The sequence below is a fragment of the Spea bombifrons genome, chromosome 9 (assembly GCF_027358695.1).
Source record: "Spea bombifrons isolate aSpeBom1 chromosome 9, aSpeBom1.2.pri, whole genome shotgun sequence".
Classification (NCBI taxonomy): domain Eukaryota; kingdom Metazoa; phylum Chordata; class Amphibia; order Anura; family Pelobatidae; genus Spea; species Spea bombifrons.
In genome coordinates, this window is record NC_071095.1 from 17,306,758 (window position 1) to 17,329,873 (window position 23,116).

General features: G+C 53.7%; 1 protein-coding gene across 1 annotated transcript; it reads left to right on the forward strand.

Moving 5' to 3' along the window:
• The first annotated feature begins 265 nt into the window (after positions 1 to 265).
• Positions 266 to 22,416, forward strand: EFNA3 (ephrin A3). Its single transcript, XM_053474579.1, has 5 exons — positions 266 to 373; positions 20,771 to 21,060; positions 21,159 to 21,224; positions 21,302 to 21,379; positions 22,282 to 22,416. The coding sequence occupies exons 1-5, from the start codon at positions 279 to 281 to the stop codon at positions 22,401 to 22,403; spliced, it is 651 nt and encodes a 216-aa protein (XP_053330554.1). The 5' UTR covers positions 266 to 278; the 3' UTR covers positions 22,404 to 22,416.
• The last annotated feature ends 700 nt before the right edge of the window (positions 22,417 to 23,116 follow it).

A 23,116-nucleotide genomic window follows, 5' to 3' on the forward strand; every position in this document is an offset into this window, starting at 1 on the left:
TAAATGGGTGAGGAGAAAATTACACCTGAACACAAGCACCACAAAAGTGTCAAAACAGCCTCGGTCCCACAGGGTAGAAAACGAAAAATGAGCCCGGTCCTTAAGGGGTTAAGATGCATGGGCGGGGTATGCTGGAGGCGGTGCGTGGCTCGCTGGGGCCCTATCGATTGCGGCGATTAAGGCTGTGCAGGCGGGTCATGGGCGGAGTCTTTGTGGGATGTGGGCGGGGCCGTCGGCACCCTCCGTTCAGTCGCTGGCAGTGCGCTGTTCGGTGCAGGATGTCTCTGATCTCTCTGCTGCTTCCTCTGCTCTCCCTGCTCCCCGGGACCGGAGCGAACCGACATGCGGTGCACTGGAACAGCTCCAACTACCAGTAAGTGCGGGGCTGTATGATGGGGTCTGCAGGCTGTGTGGGGGGCTGCAGGCTGAGTGTTGGCTGTGTGGGGGGCTGCAGGCTGAGTGTTGGCTGTGTGGGGGGCTGCAGGCTGAGTGTTGGATGTAGGGGGGGCTGCAGACTGAGTGTTGGATGTAGGGGGGGGCTGCAGACTGAGTGTTGGATGTAGGGGGGCTGCAGGCTGAGTGTTGAATGCATGGGGGGCTGCAGGCTGAGTGGCTGTATGAGGGTCAGCAGGCAGAGATTTGGCCATATGGGGGCTGCACGCTGTATGAGGGGCTGTGGGCTGGTGCTATGGGGGGCAGCGGGCTATATGGGGCAGCGGGCTATATGGGGCAGTGGGCTATATGGGGCAGCAGAGCTCAGTCTGTATATTCCGTTGGCTGATGCAGGGCGCTGTGTGTGAAGGAGACTGCAGAGCTGAGACTGATTTCATTGTTAGTTGAGGGGATGTACGAAGCGGCAGAGCTGCTGTCTTCTGTCGGGCGCACACACTTTATCATGGGATAATTTAATCCGTTTTAATTTGCGTTTGTGTGGCACAGGAGGGGTTAATTGTACCCACGCAAATGTTTTGCCCAGTCCTGGCTTATGGTGGTTGTACTGCAGTAAGAGCGCACACTCTAGTGAGTGGGGTATGCTGTGACAGCAGGGGTACGCTCTAGTTGGTGTGATACTAGATGACACGTCACAGTGCATGCTGTAGTGAGTGGGGGACACAGTGCCAGTGCAAAGAGGGCACTCCAGTAAGTGGGGTACACATTGTGGCAGAGCGCATGCTCCGGCGAGTAACAGTGGGACTGCTCTTTAATGAGATGTTTTAGTATTTATGGCTTCGTTCAGCGGGGTAGTGCTGCAGCCTTCTCAGGCTGGCGGCGGTGGGGCGCACGCTCTTGCTGGCAGTGGGGCGCACGCTCTTGGCGGCCGTGGTTGTTGTCGGGCTGCAGGGGTCATGCTCCCGTCTGCGCAGTCCATCTCGCCGTGAGATGCTGAGATGAAGCGTTTAACGCAGATAAATCACACTCGGGGTCGGTGCAGAGGCGGCGCTGGGGTTATTAATTAGGTATCTGAATTTACATGTAGGGGCATCTGCAGAACATGAGCCGGGTGCTTGTGAAACATCTGTCCCCGCGCACGCGCCATCCATCACTCGCCCCTTTGCATGTAATAATCAGGAACTTAACATCCCCGGCATGCCTGTCCGGGTGCAGATACCCCTACCCGGTGTCATTACTGTGGCAGACCGAGCCGCCAGCCCTCCTCCCAGCTGCGAGAATCACTTAGCAGGATTTCTCATTGCTGCAAATTAAATTAAAAAGCGCTCCCTGCCGCTGCGCTGGAGATGGCCTCCTGGGACCCCTACTGGGTGTTGGGGCGGCAGGTTTTGGGGTTCCTCGCGCTTCCTGTCTGGTGAGCCTACTATAGATCCTGATGTGAGCTGATTTCTTTTTGTGCTTTTCTTGATCCCAGATACAGTGCTTGGGGCAGGGGGGGGCGTTGGGAGGAATCTATTATGGAGATTGTCTTGCTTCATCCATTCAGTCACACTCGTCATTTACTGTCATTTTTGGGAACGATATGTGGCACCTAGTGCTTTGGATGCGGGGACAGAACATGATGGGGCCGGGGGGGCCATTCTGCTTCTATTGGGAATTCGGTGCGGGGAGTGTTGACTTGTTACGGGGGGTCTGCTGGCCCGAGAAGGAGGCTGGGTGCTCCATGTCCACCTGAGAATGGTCACCGAGCAAAGTGCTGGGTGCCGATGGCTGTGCCAAAAGGCTGGGAGGGCGACATGCTGGTGGAGGGGAGAGTGTCGGTTTGAGCATAATCTCTATCTCCTCTCCCGACCTTTCACCGTCTCTTCTAATTCGCCTCACCCACTGTCTTTCTGGAATTGCATGAATGGCGTCCCGTTACCTGAAGCTCAACATCTCCAAGACGGAGTTTATGGTGACCCTGCCATCCCCTCCGTCCACAACTCACTGCCGACAGCTCCACCATCCGACGGACAGACCAAGTTGGCCGTGGTGTCACGCTTCACTCTCCTTCATCCGTCACCAAATCCTGCCTCCGTCTCCCGAATCTGCTCGTTCCTCACACAAGAAGTACCCACTCCCTTGTGATTTCCCGCCTGGATTATTGCAACTCCCTACTAAACTTCTCTTTGCCGTCTTCCACCGACCCGTCCAACACTGCAGCTGGATTAATATTTCTCCGTCACCGCTCCTCATCTGCAGCTCCTCTGCGACAATCGCTCTGCCAGAATGAACACCCCCTATATCCCTACCCTCCTTTCCAAATACCCCCTAACCTCCCTCCGTTCCTCTCATGACCTTCATCTCTCTTCTACAGTCATTGCCCCTTCTAACCCCCATAGTCAGTATTTGCCCCGTGCCGTACCTCTTCTCACACCTGTACTCAGGATTTGCCCCGCGCTGCGCCCCTTCTGTGGATTTGCTTTTCTCGTCCCTTTAGACTTTCTCCCTCGTACGCAACTTTCAGACACTCTCTGGAAACCCACCTCAGTAAGACGTAAACAACCTTTCCGCCTATCGCTCTCAGCCAGCATCTTTATCCAGCCAATCAAATCGACAGCCCTTCCTGACCCGACCAACACGCCCCCCTGTCCGTGCCGTCCTCTCGTACCGTCTCGCCCCTGGCCGTGCGTGCCGTCCTCTCGTACCGTCTCGCCCCCTGTCTGTGCCGTCCTCTCGTACCGTCTCGCCCCCTCTCGTACCGTCTCTCCCCCGTGCGCGCCGTCCTCTCGTACCGTCTCGCCCCCGGCCGTGCGTGCCGACCTCTCGTACCGTCTCGCCCCCGACCGTGCGCGCCGTCCTCTCGTACCGTCTCTCCCCCGTTCGTGCCGTCCTCTCGTACCGTCTCGCCCCCGGCCGTGCGTGCTGTCCTCTCGTACCGTCTCTCCCCCGGCCGTGCGTGCCGTCCTCTCGTACCGTCTCGCCCCCGGCCGTGCGGGCCGTCCTCTCGTACCGTCTCGCCCCCGGCCGTGCGTGCCGTCCTCTCGTACCGTCTCGCAACGGCCTCCGGTCTCAAACTGTCCGGAATGGGCGAGAGAAGGGAGATGCAGGGGGAGTTAAGAGTACAGAAGGTTTATTTCAAAGGAGGGAAAAGATACAATAGGAGGCCAGAACCTAGAGGGTCAGAGGCTGAGATGGAATGGAAGGAAGTCTTTCTTTCTGGGAGCACGGTAGATAAGTGGACCAGCCTCCCAGCAGAAGTGGTAGAGGCTAATCCATTAAGGGAATTTGTAGGCATATGTATCCTGAATGGGGCCAATCTGCGAGCAGGTTGTGGGTTTCTCTTGACTGGGAAGTGTGATGCGGACGGGTCACTACGGAAGCTGTCGCACCATTTCAGTCCGGGAAACTCCATGCATACAAATGCCCGTCGGCCCCCGGGTGACCCTGTAGGTGATGTGCAGCACTGATGAGGCAGATTGCCTAATTACTTTGTGCTTTAGAAAGTATTTGAAGGCTGTGGGGTGCAAGCGGCCCCATGGGACCCCCGACATGCCTGTCTGTGTGCACTGCTCCAGTTGCGTGCCGTGGGACGTTATACTCGGCTATAGGTTGGGGTGTTGGGCGCAGGAAGCCCATCGCTTTCCCTGGCTGCGGGTGAAGTTGGTGCAGTTTCCCCAGGAGAACATTATAGGAAATGGGTCTAGGAGCCGTTCTTACACAACCAGGTTGTTTCACCTGTTGAGGCTTAGTCCTCCCCAGTATTTAGCAGAAGCTAAATCTATGGTACTTTGGCCAGTGTTATGACCTGTGACTGTCGCACTGATGGAGTGTGTTCTTTGGCTAGTGGGGAAGTAACTGGTCGTGGGGGGGGTTTCATGCTTTTGTGGTTGTGTTTGGAGGCGTGTGATGTGATATGGCTGCCGTGTCTGTGCTCACCCCATGCTGCTGCATCATCCGACTGCTCCTTTATCGTCCTCTCTGACTGCAGGCGCCGTGAGCGAGAAACAAGAAACCCGTATACTTCTCATTAAAGCACAGCTGGGTGCAGTGTGTACCCCGATCCAGCACACGCAGGGCTCTGCCGTGTACATACAGTGTGTGTGTACCCCGATCCAGCACACGCAGGGCTCTGTCGTGTACATACAGTGTGTGTGTACCCCGATCCAGCACACGCAGGGCTCTGCCGTGTACATACAGTGTGTGTGTACTCCGATCCAGCACACGCAGGGCTCTGCCGTGTACATACAGTGTGTGTGTACCCCGATCCAGCACACGCGGGGCTCTGCCGTGTACATACAGTGTGTGTGTACCCCGATCCAGCACACGCAGGGCTCTGCCGTGTACATACAGTGTGTGTGTACTCCGATCCAGCACACGCGGGGCTCTGCCGTGTACATACAGTGTGTGTGTACTCCGATCCAGCACACGCGGGGCTCTGCCATGTACATACAGTGTGTGTGTGTGTGTGTGTGTGTGTGTGTGTGTACTCCGATCCAGCACACGCGGGGCTCTGCCGTGTACATACAGTGTGTGTGTACTCCGATCCAGCACACGCGGGGCTCTGCCATGTACATACAGTGTGTGTGTACTCCGATCCAGCACACGCGGGGCTCTGCCGTGTACATACGGTGTGTGTGTGTACTCCGATCCAGCACACGCGGGGCTCTGTTGTGTACATAGTATTAACCCCAGCTGGTAACATTGGGTGTTGTTTGGGTTGTGCGTGCCGGTGAGCTTGCAGCTGACTCCCGGTTACCCTCCGTCCCCCGGCTTGTGATCTTCCTGCGTGGCTGTGAAGCCCGAGATAAGACGCTCGGTTACATGAAGTGCCACCCGGAGTCACCAGGGATATTCCTTCAACTATCGTCATGTAACTAGAAAGCATGTATTGTGGTTTAATGCAAGGGGCCACAAACGGGTGGTAAATATTGTCAGGGGCCACGCATTCATGGACAGCCAACCAGATCAGCAGGGCTTATGTGGTCAGTTGGGTCTGGTAAACGTTCCTGCGTAGCTATCTGCAGGTTCCGTCTGGATCATTTACTAACGGGGGGGGGGGATTACCCTCCTTTACCCTCCCGGCATTTCCTACTGTACCTAGGGGCTCCCGCCGTCGCTGGATGTCCCTATGGGCATTGGCTATAGGTGCGCAGAGATTCGTTCCGTCTATGTGCTTGCGGTATCCTGTATGTCGGGATGGCTGATGGGCGTTCCGCGTGGCTTTGAGTGAGTGCGTGGGAACGCGCTCCTGGTCCGCGCCGTGGCCTTCGGTAGCGTTACTCGCGGTCAGTGCGTTTGTTAGCGTTGCATGGAGTGGAGATTTCTCGCTGTTACGGGTTTTCTGCATGCATGCAGCCTCTCCTTGCACGTTCACACGCGGATTCCCGCTGTCCCAAGGCGGCCAAAGGGTGGGAACCGTATTCAGTGTCCACGTAAAGTAGGGCTTGAGAAAAGGACTCAGCATGGGGTGCATTAGCACAGGATATTGCCTCTCAATGAGCTCATTTCCATGGGCTCCGGCGTGATTGTGGGTGGGGGGCTTACTCTTAAACGCTGCCCAGTTAAACAAACTGGAAGGGATAGACCTTAAGCCGGACTCGGCAGAACGCGGTGGGAGCCGCCGGCCGCGTCTTATGAATACAAACCCCATTGAGAAGGAGAGTCTGGTGAGATGTTAATGGTCGGCTGGACCTGTCAGCCGGTTCCTGGGTACCAAGTGAACCATTAACCCTTTCGCTGGTTTGTCACCCACGTTAAATCGGTGCGCCCACTCTGGGGATAGAGAAAGGCCATCGTTACCTGAAGGTATATGCACTGTGGTTATAAGGCTGTGGGGTGCAGAATATGTCCTGCTTTAAAATGCTAAACAAAAAAGATGGCTGCCTTCACGTTAATATAACGACATGACCTGCGGTGGGTTTTTATAGAAGTGCTGAAGCTTCCGTTTGCGTGTCCTGCGAAGCCCACCACATTCATGAAGCAAACGTTATTGGTTTTGGTGAAACCTCCTGCGCGTCGAGAAGCCCCCCGAGATGTGCTCGGTGGGGTCAGTGTTGCTACAGAGGGAAAATTGAGAGGGTGCAAGGTCTGTTATTTGATCCTCAAACATGGGGGCCATTAATCCGTGAAAATCCCGTGAGATACTGGAGAGGGTGGTTTGAGGCATGAAAGGGGCCGTGGAGCCGAGCTCTTCTCCCGGAGCGATCAGTCAGTGGGTGAATGCGTCTGTCATGGGCTGCATTCAGGGCCTTCCTAACAGCTTAAAGGGAAGATGGCTTTTTATTATCCGCCTCTTTAAATGGCTGCACATCAAGAAGCGCGGTGAAAGGGGCCCTTCAGATTAGGCCATTCACTGCGAGAGACCCCGGAATTCAAAACATCTCTGTATCAAAAGGCGATGGATTCCCTGCGTAGGGCTTTGTGTCTATTGAGCGATTCGCCCATCTAGAAAAGCACCAAGTACCCTTCTTTAATCTGTGGTCGGGTAGGAATAGGCCAAGGCTTCCAGCTGCCTGTCAGGGTGTGGAGCGCTTCCTTTCTTGTTGGCACCGCAGAGATCAGGCGCGTGGCATATTGGTCCTAATGTGTCTGTAGAATGGGCAGGATCTGCCATTGACCCGTTTAGGAACCGAGCCCGTAAGACTTTGCGTTTGTCCCTGGGCACAGCATGCGTGGCTCCCAATATGTGGCCCTCTGTGGATGCGGTGTTGGGTCTGTGTGACGGGCTGTGAGAGGAGGGCCACGGATTCCCCCCTGAATGTGAATGAGCTCCTGGCGAATTCCCAGTGCATGCCGCTGCTCCGAGCCGGTGCTGAGTAATTATTCCTGCTACCGGACCTTTCAGCACTTCTCTGATTGATAAATTGATCCGTGTGCTTTGGCGTTGGGGGAGGTTGGATGAGACGCTGCGTGGAAGAGATGGGTTTTCAGCAGAGTGATTCTCACTGCCCGTCATGGTGCAACCAAGAAAGGGGTTCTCACCGGGACTCCGCCAGGAAAGTCTTCGCTTGTGTCCTAAATGGATCGCCACATGTACTGCGCGCTACAATCTCGTTAACCAGCTTACCGTGTTCTAGATCAGCGCACCCTTGATTTCTTTATCAGTGTTTCTCGTTGACTTATCTTCTGTGTATGGACATGGACACGCGTCCTCTGTGTCCTCTGTTCTTGGGTTCTGTGGGCCGTTCACATTGATCTCCCTGTAAGGAACCTCAGTATCGTTGGTGTTCCTGCCTGTGGTTTGGGGTGTGTAATGGCCCGCACTATGTTACCCAGAGCCGGGGGCATCCCGGGCCTGGCCGTTACCCGGGTATTGAGATTTTCTCGTTTCCTGGTGGGGCAGCACAGGGGCCACTAGCTAACAGTGTCTCCTGCTTGTTCCCAGGTGGCTCCTGGGAGCATCTCCTGTATCCCTGGATTTGTTTTGGAGCTGTCAGGTGTAACTTGCTTTGCGATTTTGCTTCCTTTGTCTCTGCTCTCACGGCCAAATATATTTTGCCCCTCTGTCCCGGTTCTCATACCCTTTTGTATATGTGCTTGCTATACCCCCTCTCTTGGTGCTGTGCGTCTTGTACCCATGAGCTTCTCACAGATCTGTCCGTTCAGAGCCGCGTGTGTCTCCGTACTGTGATCTGTGGGGCCCTCTGGTAGAGTCCTCAGGGTCTGAAATAGTTTGGTGCAGAATGTCAAGGGCTTTAAACATCATCCCTGAGGCCCCCGGCCACACGGGGTCACCCGGATTACACGTGTGTGGGGGTTTCATGCAGGTTGCCTTTGACCGGAGTGGATTCTGGGGCCCGTGGTGCTGAAAGGGGTATATAAGCTGTATATATTTTAAATGTTCCCATCGTGTTGTGCTCTAGACACTCGTTTCTCCCGCGAGTGACCTGAGGCATCCGTCGTCGTTGGGTATAATGAGCCTGACGATCGCCGCCTGTCCTTGGGGTGACATTCATGGCCGCCGGGGCGTGTTTCTCATTTCAGCAAGCTCTCAAATTGTGTTTTGTGTGAGCCGGTTTAATCTATACATCAACTCCTCACCAGTTAATTACACGTAAACGCTTTGCCAGGTGTGTCGGCCCCAGCGGGCTCTAAGAGGCCATTCACAGACTATTACAAAGGGCGATTGTTGCTTCCTCGTCTCCATGCGGCTTGGAAGGCGGCCACTGGTGTCTTTCTTCTTTTCTTTGCCCGAGTGTGTCTCGTACGTCTGACACTTTAGGGTTAAACGGAATTAACCGTTATTCGGTAGACACCTGCAAAGCCCCGGTTGCTGGCAGCGCCAGTCGTGTCCAGGACCATTGGGGTGATCCCTGGGTTACTCCACAGTAATCATCCATTTTACGGGGATCCACTGGCAAACCCCCAAACATTATATTCACTTATTAATAAAACAGGTTGCAGGTCGCGTTTAATGTGTGTTTAGCTTTGGGGGTAACTAGCCAAATGCCCCCTTCCGCTAGCACCGACTGAGTGTATCTAGTGACCGTATTAACAGGGCCACTAATTGAGTAAGTGGACGTGGATTGATTGTTTAATTAAAACCCAATTTAGAACTCTATTGATCTTGTTAGCGGGTCCCCTGCGGTTGGGCTTTTAAAAAGATTAGAACGGTCCGGGATCTGTCAATACTGCGAGCGCAACAACTTTCTTAATCCCAGGAAAACCAACTCAAATCATTGGGTACCCGGCCATGGCTCGTCGGACAGTCTGCTCGCCCACGAAATGCTCCTGGGGTCCGCGCTTTATACGGCAGCCCCGGGGTCGTTCTATTCTCAGGGATAGGGTGTCGGATCACCCGTGCCCGAGCGCCATAGCATGTAATTGGGGATCCGTAAGCGTGTTGTTTGCCCTCCCGTGCGGTAGGCGGTTACCGAAGGGCTGTTGTGACAGCGCATGGAAGGTGTTACATGGCAGAGTCTGTCCTACAAAGCCAGTCATGCAGAAGATGCGTCTCCTGTGTGATGTCTACACGGCTGAGGAATGCTTAGAAATGCCCCATAAGCCGTCATTTGATGCCCCATAAGCCGTCATTTGATGCCCCAGGATATCCTGCTCCATTGTGGGGTATGATGGCCGGCCCGGCCCTGGCACCTGAGGGGTTATGGCTATGATTTCTGAAGTGTCCTTGGTGTGCAGACACATGCTGCCCATTGCATGCGCCAGAGGAGCTGTTTGTGACTGACGGATGTGCCCTTCATTCAGACCAGTCCCTGCTGTGAGGGACCCCTAGATATAGAAATGCGGAAAATTGTTGGGCTGCCCACTTTTTGGGTGGATCGGGTGGGTTTCTGATAAAATAAAGCGTTGCAAGGCAGATGGAGGCTTTCCGGTGGTTTCCTTGCGCGTGCCCTCTCCCCAGGGGTATGTCTGAGGGCCAGCGCCTCTCCAGCATCGGCTCCATACTTAATGTTAATAATGGTTGATGTGGGGGCCGGAGACATGCAGAGTCGGATCCTTACTCCACATTAACCCTTTGGATGAAGGCTGCTGATGCTTGGTGCTGGTTTCGCTGGAGAGTTTGGAGCTCCACGTCCTCCCGCCCGCTCCCGAGGAGAGATGTGCGACCATGCAGTAAATACGGATCCTGCGCGGCTTTGTGCGATGCGGGGAGAGCTTGTTTCTAATTTAGGAGCTGAGTGCTTCAAACGGAGCGACCAAGCCCTGTTGCTTTAAACTTTTATGACAGCTGAAAGGGGGGGGGGCTGGCCTGATGGACACGGATGGCTCTCAAAGGCGCACACGCGTGTTTTTCCTGTGTCCTAGTCCCTGGTTTACATAGATTCACAGTTATTACTTTACTAAATAAATGTGGGTGGGGGAGGCAGATGGAGCTCATAGTCTCCGTCAGGCCATATAAATCCTGTGGCCACGCTGTCACTCCGGGGGGGTCTTGATCCATGGTCGGAGCTTTGTGGCTGACAGTGTACCCCTCCTTACTATTCACAGCACATGTGAGCCCCCAAATACCCAAGGTGTTCCGTGTCTGTTATCCACATGTCCTTTCCTGCTGTCTGTCTGCCGCTACCAAGCCTTGTCCAAGGGTCGTAACGGTGGGATTTTTCCTGCACACTCGGCCCCATTCCCGGCCACCGAGATAAATTACTCCGAGTGCAGCGCTAAATTACAGGAACACGGGGCTGCTGGAGCTCGGTAAACACATTATTTATCCGGCTTCCCACGACAACTGGCCCATTATAACTGTTTCCAGACAGGTATAATGGCAGAGCCTGTCCCAAGGAGCTTACAGTCTAGTGGTATAATGGCAGACCCTGTCCCAGGAGCTTACAGTCTAGCGGTATAATGGCAGACCCTGTCCCAAGGAGCTTACAGTCTAGCGGTATAATGGCAGACCCTGTCCCAGGAGTTTACAGTCTAGCGGTATAATGGGAGACCCTGTCCCAAGGAGCTTACAGTCTAGCGGTATAATGGCAGACCCTGTCCCAAGGAGCTTACAGTCTAGCGGTATAATGGCAGACCCTGTCCCAAAGTGCTTACAGTCTAGCGGTATAATGGCAGACCCTGTCCCAAGGAGCTTACAGTCTAGCGGTATAATGGTAGACCCTGTCCCAAGGAGCTTACAGTCTAGCGGTATAATGGCAGACCCTGTCCCAATGAGCTTACAGTCTAGCGGTATAACGGGAGACCCTGTCCCAAGAGCTTACAGTCTAGCGGTATAATGGCAGACCCTGTCCCAAAGAGCTTACAGTCTAGCGGTATAATGGCAGACCCTGTCCCAATGAGCTTACAGTCTAGCGGTATAATGGCAGACCCTGTCCCAAAGAGCTTACAGTCTAGCGGTATAATGGCAGACCCTGTCCCAATGAGCTTACAGTCTAGCGGTATAATGGGAGACCCTGTCCCAAGGAGCTTACAGTCTAGCGGTATAGTGGCAGACCCTGTCCCAAGGAGCTTACAGTCTAGCGGTATAATGGGAGACCCCGTCCCAAGGTGCTTACAGTCTAGCGGTATAATGGCAGACCCTGTCCCAAGGAGCTTACAGTCTAGCGGTATAGTGGCAGACCCTGTCCCAAGGAGCTTACAGTCTAGCGGTATAGTGGCAGACCCTGTCCCAAGGAGCTTACAGTCTAGCGGTATAATGGCAGACCCTGTCCCAAAGAGCTTACAGTCTAGCGGTATAATGGCAGACCCTGTCCCAAGGAGCTTACAGTCTAGCGGTATAATGGGAGACCCTGTCCCAAGGAGCTTACAGTCTAGCGGTATAATGGCAGACCGTGTCCCAAGGAGCTTACAGTCTAGCGGTGTAATGGCAGACCCTGTCCCAAAGAGCTTACAGTCTAGCGGTATAATGGGGGACCCTGTCCCAAGGAGCTTACAGTCTAGCGGTATACTGGGAGACCCTGTCCCAAGGAGCTTACAGTCTAGCGGTATAATGGCAGACCGTGTCCCAAGGAGCTTACAGTCTAGCGGTATAATGGCAGACCCTGTCCCAAGGAGCTTACAGTCTAGCGGTATACTGGCAGACCGTGTCCCAAGGAGCTTACAGTCTAGCGGTATAATGGCAGACCCTGTCCCAAAGAGCTTACAGTCTAGCGGTATAATGGCAGACCCTGTCCCAAGGAGCTTACAGTCTAGCGGTATAATGGCAGACCCTGTCCCAAGGAGCTTACAGTCTAGCGGTATAATGGGGGACCCTGTCCCAAAGAGCTTACAGTCTAGCGGTATAATGGCAGAGCCTGTCCCAAGGAGCTTACAGTCTAGCGGTATAATGGCAGACCCTGTCCCAAAGAGCTTACAGTCTAGTGGTGTATTGGCAGACCCTGTCCCAGGAGCTTACAGTCTAGCGGTATAATGGCAGAGCCTGTCCCAAGGAGCTTACAGTCTAGCGGTATAATGGCAGACCCTGTCCCAAAGAGCTTACAGTCTAGTGGTGTATTGGCATACTTTGGTTCTTTATTGTTAGGTTTGACTTGTATTGAGAGGTTTGTGGGCAGATGTGACTTCCAGGGGCATTCAGCTGGCTCCTGTGTTCATTCCTCAGGGACTATATGGATTCTATGAGGGTCCCTTTAACAGAAAGAGCCCCCTGATCCCCCTCCTTATAATTCATTGTCTTTCGCTGTTGTGGGCAGTCTGTATCCCTTTGATGTTTGAGAATTATGTTTGATTTATTTTAACTGCTCAAAGCACAGATAACTGCAGAGACTGCGCCTGAGAATCCAGGGCCTGCTCAGACCGCAGATGGCTCTCGGGTAATGTGATGGCGGGGGCCGCTTTACAGACAGGCCGCAGATCCGTTCTTTGGCTGCTGCTGTAGCTGGCAATGCGGCAATAATCGGGATTCACGGCCCTACAGAGATGAGCCCGGCCTGTCCAGTGGTTTGGTGGCCTGCTCTGCGGCAGAGCTGACAGTCTGCGTCCCCCAGGAGTCTCTCCTCCGCAGGGATTTGTTCCCAATACAATCTCCTTACTCTGCGCCGAATCCCCCGAATTACTTTGAATTGCAATTCTCCGGCAGCTTCTGACCTCATAAAGCTGATTTATGGCGAGCCGGTGTCGGAAGAAGCTCTTCTCACTGCTGGGCCACTATTTATCTGTTTGCCTTCTCTCATCTCTCTTAAACAGCACTTTATGGCAGTCCCCCCAGATCACTGCTGTCCCAAAGAGCTTGCAATCTACCATCTGTCACTCTTATTATTAGCTTGTGATCATAAACCGATCGGGGAATTAAGATATGGCTGAGTTACTTGTAGGCAGGGAGAATATTGAATATAATTTGTGCTCGCGGTCTCTTTTTCCCTGAGTAAAGTTCTTTTTTGATGGAGATTCCTGGTAGACATTTGAGTGCAAATCTTCCTGAATCGACCCCTAGCCGTGTCTCTTAAACAAGGGTGCAAATGAACCCGCTGGGTCAGCCACACGTGCCCCTGATTCCCGCTGGGGATGTTACAATGGGTGGCTTGAGAGATAGCTACGAGGCAGCGATGGAATCGCCTGTCGGGTTCTCTCTGACGGAGCTGCCTTGCCTGGTGACTAAGATGTAACGCAGAGATCTACCTAGAGTATATGGCACCCCAAAATGTGAAAGCACCCAAACGCTCTCTATCTCCCTACCTCCTCTGCCGACTCTTTTTTAACTTCTGCTAAAGGACGGGGCCTCCGGGCACACAATCTCCCCCAATTGGAGTAGTCATAAGTTGGGTTTGCGCTATAAGAGAAGCTCTTATTGCACCTCTTCCTTCTCTTGGAGGTTCTGCCCGTGTGCCTGGTTCTGGTCCAGGCAGCGTGGTTGTAGATGTATGTAGATGACCAAAACACTTCACACACCTGAATGTAGATGACCAAACACTTCACACACCTGTGTTTCGTGTTTGAAGAATTGCGCCGCGGGTCATCCGGTCTCTGCACAGAGATGTAAGTCCCACCGGAATCACCCAGATCTGGGACTCTCGTACCGGAAAGGCTGAACCGCAGCCTCCGAACCTCACAGCCGGACGGGCAACTGCAAACAGTGCTAGAAAGTGTCCAGAGTCTGGCTGAAACTCCCGAGTACCTGGTACCCCAAGGGGGTGATTGTGTCCTCCGGGGGCACATCAACGTATCCATGACAATACACAAAAGGGACACGTTGTGTCTGAGCTCACTCCCAATCTGCTGGGCAGCAGCCATGATATAAAACGAGGCCAAATCTAAGAACAAATTCTCAGCTCGGATCCAACGCTACAGACTCATGCGTCTGATAAACACCCGGCTTCAGGACTGTCCATCCGCCAAAGCCCATACGCTGACTGGCCACGAGAGGCACCCTGTGGGAGATGGGTCCTGACAGAAACACAGCATAACAAGCTGGCCGGGCGTCCTGGAGCGATCGCTGCGTCACGAGACAGACTTTGTGATAAGCACGGGGACTACAGACGCTGAGCCAAGCCTAAGGAGTGTGTGCTGCCCTTCACTGCCCCTCTCCCCGTTCCCCTGCCCCTCTCCCCATTCCCCTGCCCCTCTCCCCATTCCCCTGCCCCTCTCCCCATTCCCCTGCCCGGCAGATGTCGGGCGTAAAGCTGGGATGGGCACATCTGATTTTGCGGTCGTATTTTGGTCACCCATTTGGAAAAACGTGGCACCTGCTGAATGTTTGGGCTTCTATTTTTGTAACCTTTGGTTCTCTCTGGTCCTTGGTTCCGTCTTGTTGCCCTTCTGCCCTAATCTCCTATTTATTTTCCCCCTAACCGCAGATAGTTTGTCCCGTTCAGTCTTCTGTCCACGGCTCCCAGCGTTTTGCAGCCATTTTCCGGTGTCGGGTTGTTAGGAGACTTTTCCTGGCTCACTGTGTGCCCTGTTTGTAGAGATGGCAGCTCTATTCCTGTACGGGTGGCGATGCCCATCCTGCCCTTGGCGTAGATAGATTTCTGTGTGTGCTTGCGCTGTGCTGCCTTCCTCCTCATCACTTTCCACCATAAGAAAGTTCTATAAGGAGCCAGCCATGGGCCGCTGGGAAATGCAGATTTTGTCGGCCTGAATTTCAGTGAATAAGCCCCGGCCGGCCGCTTCAGAATAGTAGGATCATCCTGGCGTCTCCGTGCGGGCCTGCTCCTGCCGAATGATGAACTGTCTTTGGTGGTCTTTGTAGCACAGGTGGGCTCATCCCTTGGTGAAATGCTCTGCGGCCGTGGAGTTCTGTGGCCCCAGGCTCCTTCTCTCCGGGACAGCTCAGCTTTACGCACTCGTTGTCAGGGCTAGACGGCAGCGTTGTGTTACACCATTGAGTTGTTTACAGTGTTTTATCGAGCGCGATTCCGGGGCAGACAGGGCTGGTCCCTGTTTGGGGAGTTGTGGTAATTATCCAGCAGAAGAGCGCGCACCCTGTGTGCGATCGTCTTACAGCCCTGTAATGATACGAGAGCTCCTCGCGTTCTGGAGTCCTGCCCGCTCCGGCTCCCGAAAGACCAGCTCTCATCCCCGAGACACGTTTAAGGATGTATCTCCGTGAAACATACACTTATTTATTTAGCAAAACATTGAGCTTGCTTTTAATTCTGGAGCGTGGAGCCTGCGTGAGCTGGATTGAAAGACAAGTTAATAATTAATCGAGCAGGACCGCAGGGTCACAGGCTGCAGCGATGATCAGAAGCCGACGCTTCCGTCTCGCTCAGATTAGGAGGCCGGGGATTGTCTGTTGAGTGGATATGAGGGGATTGAAGCTCTTAATCAGCAATGGCGCTCCCGGAAGGCTGCCCTTTACGGTGTTAAGAAAATAAACAGGGATTTAATTTTAACAGGGCGCAAAATCCTCTTTCTATCTGCTCTTTACTCCGAGAGCCTCATTAGTATGTGGAAAACCAGGAGACTTAGTGCCACTTAATTCTCCACTAAACGCCACTCACGGAAACAAGTCAATCGGGTGAGCGCCCTGCGTGGGATGGGGCACTATATCACATGGCGGAGGAAACAGATATAATACAGATGCATTATACAGGGCCCCTCCAGAAAAAAAGGTGCTGGAAAAAACCTCTCTGCGCATGGAAAATGCCTACGGAAGTAGACTGTATCTGTCTGCCGGCAGCTCAAACCCCCCCCAGGAGCAGATTACTAAACAGGTTGATCCATAGGTGGGCCCCCAACAAGATGGCCACGATGCCCCTGGGATCTTGTGTGATGAGAGGTGTAAATGTTGTCCATTTAGGCAAGAAATGGGGCTTCTGTGAAGAACAAAGAGTGTTTTCTGCTCAGATGCTTTGCGGTTCGAACTGGGAAACTCCCCCATAATGACCCAGCGGAATACCGGTGCGATGGTTTACTTGGACAGTAAGCAGCGCGTGACGTCCCTCTGGGCATTTGTGAGCGAAAACGCGGAATTGGCCTCTCCTGATCTGGGTGCTGGAAGCATCAGACGCTTTCACGGCTACGGTCTAATTAATCATTAATAATTAGCCCCTCTGCGCAGCCTCCATGCCCAACAAGGCTGTGAGTAATTCCGCTGGTCGCCGTTAATTTGGAAGACGAAATCCTTTGGAAGTCCCTTTTGCCGCTTCTCCGGGTCCTCGGATCAACCTTTAAAATAACGAGCCTTTGTCTCCATCTCCATTCCTAAAGCCAGACACAATCTCGGCTTTAGTTCCCTGTCACGCGCATGTTTATCGTAGGACGTGATGCACTCGTTGCCGTTGCTGTGTGAGTTGGATGTCTCATCTTGTGAGGTCAGACAGAAGAGCTTTGAATTTGCCGAGTCCAATGGGCATTTCCCGGACCAAGTCCTTACGGACCACTACAATAGGAGGCGCTGCTGGGAGCCGAGGGAGCCTCCGAACTGAAAGAGGCAGCAAAGATCATTCTGAAAGCGGTGACCCGAATTGACTGGAATGGCGGGACCCACGGGTGTTTATTTTCTGCTGGTAATGGTGTTTTTTCCCACTACGGTATAAATGTACCGGTGCCCTTAAGAGCTCGTGTATATGTGGCGTGACTTGTGCGCTCGGTCACTGTGCTCCGTTTCCCGAGTGTAGGGAGCATAGGTCTATCTGCGTAATATTCGATGTCTTCGTGAGTCTCTGCGGTCCGAGTACTTGGCGGCAGATGTTATAAACCGAACGCTGCGATTGCAATAGACTCGAGCAGAAGGCTCAGCCCTTGTGTCTCCTGGAAACTCGGGTGAAACGAAGGAAACGAGACAGATGGAAAGTGAGGCCTTCTCACCGACGGCCTGCAGCAGCACAAGCAGGTGGAGAAATGCAGATAGAGGCCAGTCTGGACACCGCTGGCTTTCGGCTGCCATAGGAGCTTAGAGGAGGTCAGATGATAATCCTCGGGTCACTGGGCGTACATAACCTGTGGGTGGCTAATACCTGGGGATCCGGCAATCGCGTGGATGAGACCCACGCGCTGTTAGTGAGCGAGTGGTTAGCGCAACCTGGAGGGACGGCAACCAGCAGGAGACGATTGGAAAGTCTGGAAGGAGCCGAGGTCACCACCAGCAGAGCAGAAGTATTCATGGTCCCCTGTAGGGAAATGAGGACAGACGTGGAGCCAGCTGGGGCCGGGCGCGGAGACCGAGGCTTTCCGTCCTGTGATGTGTTTATGTATAATATCACGAGGGTTCAACTCTTTAAAATTACTATTTAAACATAAATTTAATGTCGGTGCACCTGGAAGAGACGTGGCTAATCCTGGAATGAGCATGTTATGAATGATGATACACATCGGAATATCCTTATAAACCCATATACTCGGGTGCGTTTTAATTCTGGAAAGTGCCGCATCGGCTGATAGCCGGGCTGATCCCCAAGCGCCTGGCAACCCTTCTGCAGGATTCTGGAGGGCATTCCGCCCTCTGCCAGGGGTCACGCGGTCTCTCGTGTATGTGATGGGTATTGTTTGTTACTGGATGAGTTATATTGGTGCCATGTTACTGCAGTCAAGGGTGGCTCAGGGGTCTTCGAGTCACTGGTCTGCAAGGGACAGTTTGGCGTGCATGCTGGCACTCATTTCAGATGTCTTTTGGGGTGCCTCCTGCCTACCATACTCTCCTCATGGTGCATTTAGCAGAGTATATGCTGCATACACTGCCAGATACCCCCCTCCTGCCACCCGTGTGATGGAAAATGTGCACAGCCGGCAATCTGTATCATTTTATTAGTGAAAATATTCCAGACCAATTTATACCATCACAGGAGACGCAGACAATCTCTGAAGAGAGATGGTGGTTTATATACCCAGAGAGCCCGGGGCATTAGGGGGAGGAAGGTCTTAAATCCCTTTTTGGATCAGCGAGAGGAGACGCTCATAAATCTGCGCTTGCACACGCACAGAAATGTTAATGCTGCTTCTGGTGGCTCCTATTGGGAAAAAGTGATAGTTGGACTTGCGTGGGGCGCGTCTTCTCACGTCTTGGATAAAGGTATTCGGTGATCAGGACTGCAGAGCTGACATTCTACACCAGCGGATGTCTGTGTGGTTTACCGTTTCATGGTTGCTGGAAGTCGGACAACAGCTTGTGTGAATGAAGGAGTTGCCCCTGCGCAGGAGCGCACAGTTATACCGTGAGCGTCCCGTTCCATAGAGTCACGATGAATTGGAGCAACACCGTTCATTCACTCGCCAATGAATTTCCAAATGCAGCACCGACCTGGGCAAGACCCGTCTGCTCTGACCCAGATGAGACCATTCAGTTCAAGTCAAATAATGTATAACCTGATGGGTTTTGGAGTCGGGGCTGCCAGTAGCAGGGTTGTCACGGACCGGTATATGATAGCGAGATGATAATGGGAATGAGAAGCTGCAGGTTCCTGACGGGGTGGAAATTATCTTATGGTGGATACAACGTAACCTGTTTCTATGGCCGCCATGTCTCATTGTGCCGACCATCTTATGACCGCAGACCCCTGAAGCCTGTCTTCTTAGTTACTAAGCCGTCGCTGTGTCTCGCTTTGGGGCTTTAGGAGTCATCTGTGATGGGACCATTAGAGCTGATGTTTCCCTCAGCTCGTCACTCAGACTCACGGCTGCCGTCCGTCTAATAAACTCTTAATTATTAATGTGCAGAGCGTCTGGGACATGCAGCGGGAGGAGCGTACGGCTCGTATTAGTGGCTGCAGTGGAATCCCCTCAGAAGATGGCATTATGGGTGCAGATTAGCACGATGACGGGCCCCAGCAACCTCTTCTTTTTGGGAACGTTTGCTTGGGATCTAAGACTCCCATGTCATCAAACCAGAGTTGACGTGAGACACCCTCCTGTGCCCAGGCGGAGATGGCAGTAACCAGGAGTCGCGTGATGTGGAGGGCACCTTCCGTTGTATTCTTGGCTCTCCTATCTCTCCGCCCGGCCCGTTTGCAGGACTGTGCCGAGTGGAGAGATGTCAGTGTGGGCCCCCGCTGGCCGTGTTCTATATATGCCTGGTGCTTGAACTGTGCATCCAATGCATGAAACATCTCTTCACTTTGTCGAGCCCCCCTTTAGCTTGGCATGTGTCCCCTCTCCACCCTCTCTCCTCCGCTGCCCCTGTTCTGTCAATGCGCTTTTCCCCTGCCTCGTTCCTAACTGCTTGCATTTTTCCTGCCGTGTACAGCTGTGTGCCTGCCGGCTTAAATTAGTCCCATTGAAAAGCGCATGCAGCCAGGAGGAGTCTGTTCAGATGCAGAGAGCTGGAGGCTGCTGTCGGGCTCAGAAGAGCAGTCTCTGTGGATTTGGTCTCTAGGAAGACAGGCAGAAGCTCTCTGATGGTGCCTCTCTGCACGTAGTCCTGCTGTCCCTGTGCACCTGATGGATTTCTCTGCACCGGCCTCTGCGGCCGTCGTCCATTCCTGAGCACCTTGTGCTCGGGTGCCACCTTGCTTTTTGTGAGCGCGCGCGTTGTAAAGTTGTTCCCAGCGAGGCAGCCCCTTCTGGGCGAATGCTGTCGTCAGCCTGGTTTAAATAAGCCTTTCTCCTAAATCACACATTAGTCGTTGCTGTCACATTCACCGTGCCAGACACTCACAAGACTGTTGCTGCTTAAACCCCCTCAGTCTCTCGTTAACGTCGCTTAATTATATTGCTGATGGGATCCCTGCGATGTTCTGGGCTCTTGCGCGTAACTCTCCTGTGTGTGTGAACATAGGGCGTCCTATCCACATCTCTGGTGCTGAGGCCTCCTTACCGGCCCGTGGCCCCTCGCTCGGAGGGCATGTCAGGGATTATAGTACATCCTCTCTGTCCCAGATCTGTCATCTCCAGGCTCGCTCTATGCGCCGTGTCTGTTGTCTTTATTACTGTCGTCATTGTGATACTTGCCTCCGTCAGGCGGCACGCGGGCCTTCTGTTCTCTGTATAATGAGGTGTTAGTTGCTGAGGGGATCCTCTGGGGTTTTAATATGGGGCAGGTTTTGGGGGCTATGGTGTTTTAATATGGGTGGGACAGAATCCGAAGATGCCGGCTCGGTGCCAGGCCATAGGCAGCAGGCCTGTGCATCAGCATGTGCAGCGTCTTCCAAAGTGGGGGATCGGCGGACAGGGGTACCGTCCAGCTTGCTGATCCCAGGGCTTGAGCGGCTCCAAGATGCGTGGCCACGAGCTGCAGCTTCCAGTAGCGCTGGGTGCATCGCTGTTCCCCTCGTTGACCGCGTCCCGGCTCACTGCCCCAGGATTGCACGCCTTGCACTAGGTTGCAGATGGCCGGGGCATGTTGCTCTCGCAGGCTACGGCTGCTTTGTCAGCTTTTGACCTCTGACCATCTGTCCTTGTAGTGCCCCGCCGGGGTCCTGGGCGAGAGCCACGTGTCCTGCACACACCTCCTGTCAACCCGTCCTTTGTGCAGAACTGCATGCGATGTATGTTGTCGGTCATGTGACTGGAGTCTGCCCAGTGGGGGGGGCGCTTGGTTGTGATGCCCTGTCTGGGGCATATGGTGCTGGCCAGTGAATGAACTGCCATGCTGGGTCACTGACTTGTTGTGGTTGTGTTTCAGTTTGCGCCGGGACGGTTACACGGTGCAGGTGAACGTGAACGATTACCTGGATATTTACTGTCCGCACTATAACCAGAGCCTGGCGGAGCATAAGATGGAGCAGTACATCCTGTACATGGTGAGCTACGAGGGCTACCGCACCTGCAACATCAGCCAGGGCTTCAAACGCTGGGAGTGCAACCGGCCCCACGCGCCACACAACCCCATCAAGTTCTCCGAGAAGTTCCAGCGATACAGCGCCTTTTCCCTGGGGTACGAGTTCCATGCTGGCCACGAATATTACTACATCTGTAAGTGCGGCAGTGACACAGTTGGCGGGTTGGGGGATGGCGAGAGTCGGTTGCCGAAATCACGCCTGCCTTCCTCACGCCTGCTTTTGTTGTTTCAGCCACGCCAACTCACAACCACCGACGGTCCTGTCTGAAGATGAAGGTGTTTGTGTGCTGCGCCACCAGTAAGTACCACAGCCACGAGCCAGCGCCTGCTCGGAGGATCCCTGAAACTGAATGTCCCTTTCTCTTGTTGTTGCAGCGGCCCGTTCCGGGGAGAAGCACTCGCCCACGCTGCCGCAGTTTACGATAGGACCAGAAGTAAAGATCGAGGATCTGGGTGAGTAGCGGCGGCTTCGGGCTGCTCAGTCCTTGGAGCTCTGCCTCCCCCTACAGGGTTCGTCGGGTATTGCAGTAAACCGCATCAGGACGGCTCCAGTGTGAGGCCCAATTAGCAATTGTCAGTAGAATGGCGAAAACCATGCAAATTGAGCTGCCAGGTGCATGATAGGAAATATTCAGTACCAACCTGTGAACACGGGATAGTCATACAAATACCGTATTTTTTACAACACGTTTACACAACCTTTTAGATGACTTTTCTACTTCTTTACCTCTTACGCTTTACTTTATTTTCACTGGAACAGAGCTCAGGGAATACCTGCTGTCATTGGGTGACATCGCGGGCCTCTCGGCAAATCAAACACTGTCCGGCAAAGCGGTCTGACAAGCCAGGAAATTTACGTTGATTGTAGAGGCCAAATGCTTATATTATTATATGTATAATAAGGGGATATGGATTTTGTGCCCCTTCAGTGCCCATTATGGCGCTCGTCACCTGAGATAAACCCAACCGTCACCTTTAAACAAGTCTGAGGGTTACTGCGACCTGCCGTGACCCCTGCCGCAGCCCGTGGCCCCTGCCGCAAGAGTTGTGCTGGGGGGGTGCGACTGGCTGTGATGGGACGTTAATGGTGACAACACCGCTTGCACTATTTGCACAATGTTATAAACGTTAATTCGGAACAGATAACACGGGCTGCGCAGTCACAACAAAACTTCACATTTGGGTGCCCGCAGGCGGTGGCCAGAGGCACGGCTCGTGGCCTGGTATTAGGCTGCCATGGTAAGACACAGGGCCCAGTAAGGCCGAGACTTCACTCAGCAGCATAAGGAAGGGATAGCACACTGGTTAAAGAAAGGGGGGCCCCGTGACTAACCCCGCTCTCTCCTGCTTTCCAGATAACTTTAATCCGGAGATTCCCAAACTAGAGAAGAGCATCAGCGGGACGAGCCCTCGACGGGAACATTTACACCTCACGGTGGCCGTGTGTCTCCTGCTCATGATACTCCTGGCGTCCTAGTCCCACCATCACTGGAGTGAATTGGAGGCCTGGAGAGTGACTGTGACCCAAAATCCACAGTAAGAACTATGGGTGGATAAAGAGCAGGTGGGGTTGGAGCTGGATGCAGAGCCCGCCTCATCCTCCATCTTAACTCTACAATAGCCTCAACCTACCGCAGAGGACGCCGGCAAGCGATTTCATCAACGCCATGTCAATACGGAGGCCGGGTCTCCTGCTGCCAAATGATCCTGGGTCAGGACACAGGCCAATGTCTGCTGGCTTGTACAGATGTCCTGCATCGTGTGGGATCTGTACACACAACTTGATGCCTGCGCTAGGTGGGCCCTTTTAAATTTTTACTCGAGTGCCTACACCCTCTTGGTCTCTGTGAGGACTCACACTGGACACTGCAGGACCGCAGAGGAACAACAGACCATCCTGTCAGTCGGCCTTACCAACCCCTTACATCCCTGCCTCTGGTGTTTAGTCACGAAATGTGGATCAATGTTCTGTGGTTTCTGCATACGTCGCATTCAGGAGTTTCCTGCTCTGTTCCTGGCCCTCGTGGTGACCCATCTTCCCTTAAGGTACGGGGGCCCGCACGGCGTCGGCTCTCGTCCCGTGCTCACAGTCACACCACTGGTGCCATTGGAATATTGTCCCTATTTCCCTCGCAGCGTAAGCTGGTCCGATAGAGCGGCCGCGCCGGGCTTCTGCGAGCTCCTGTCTGC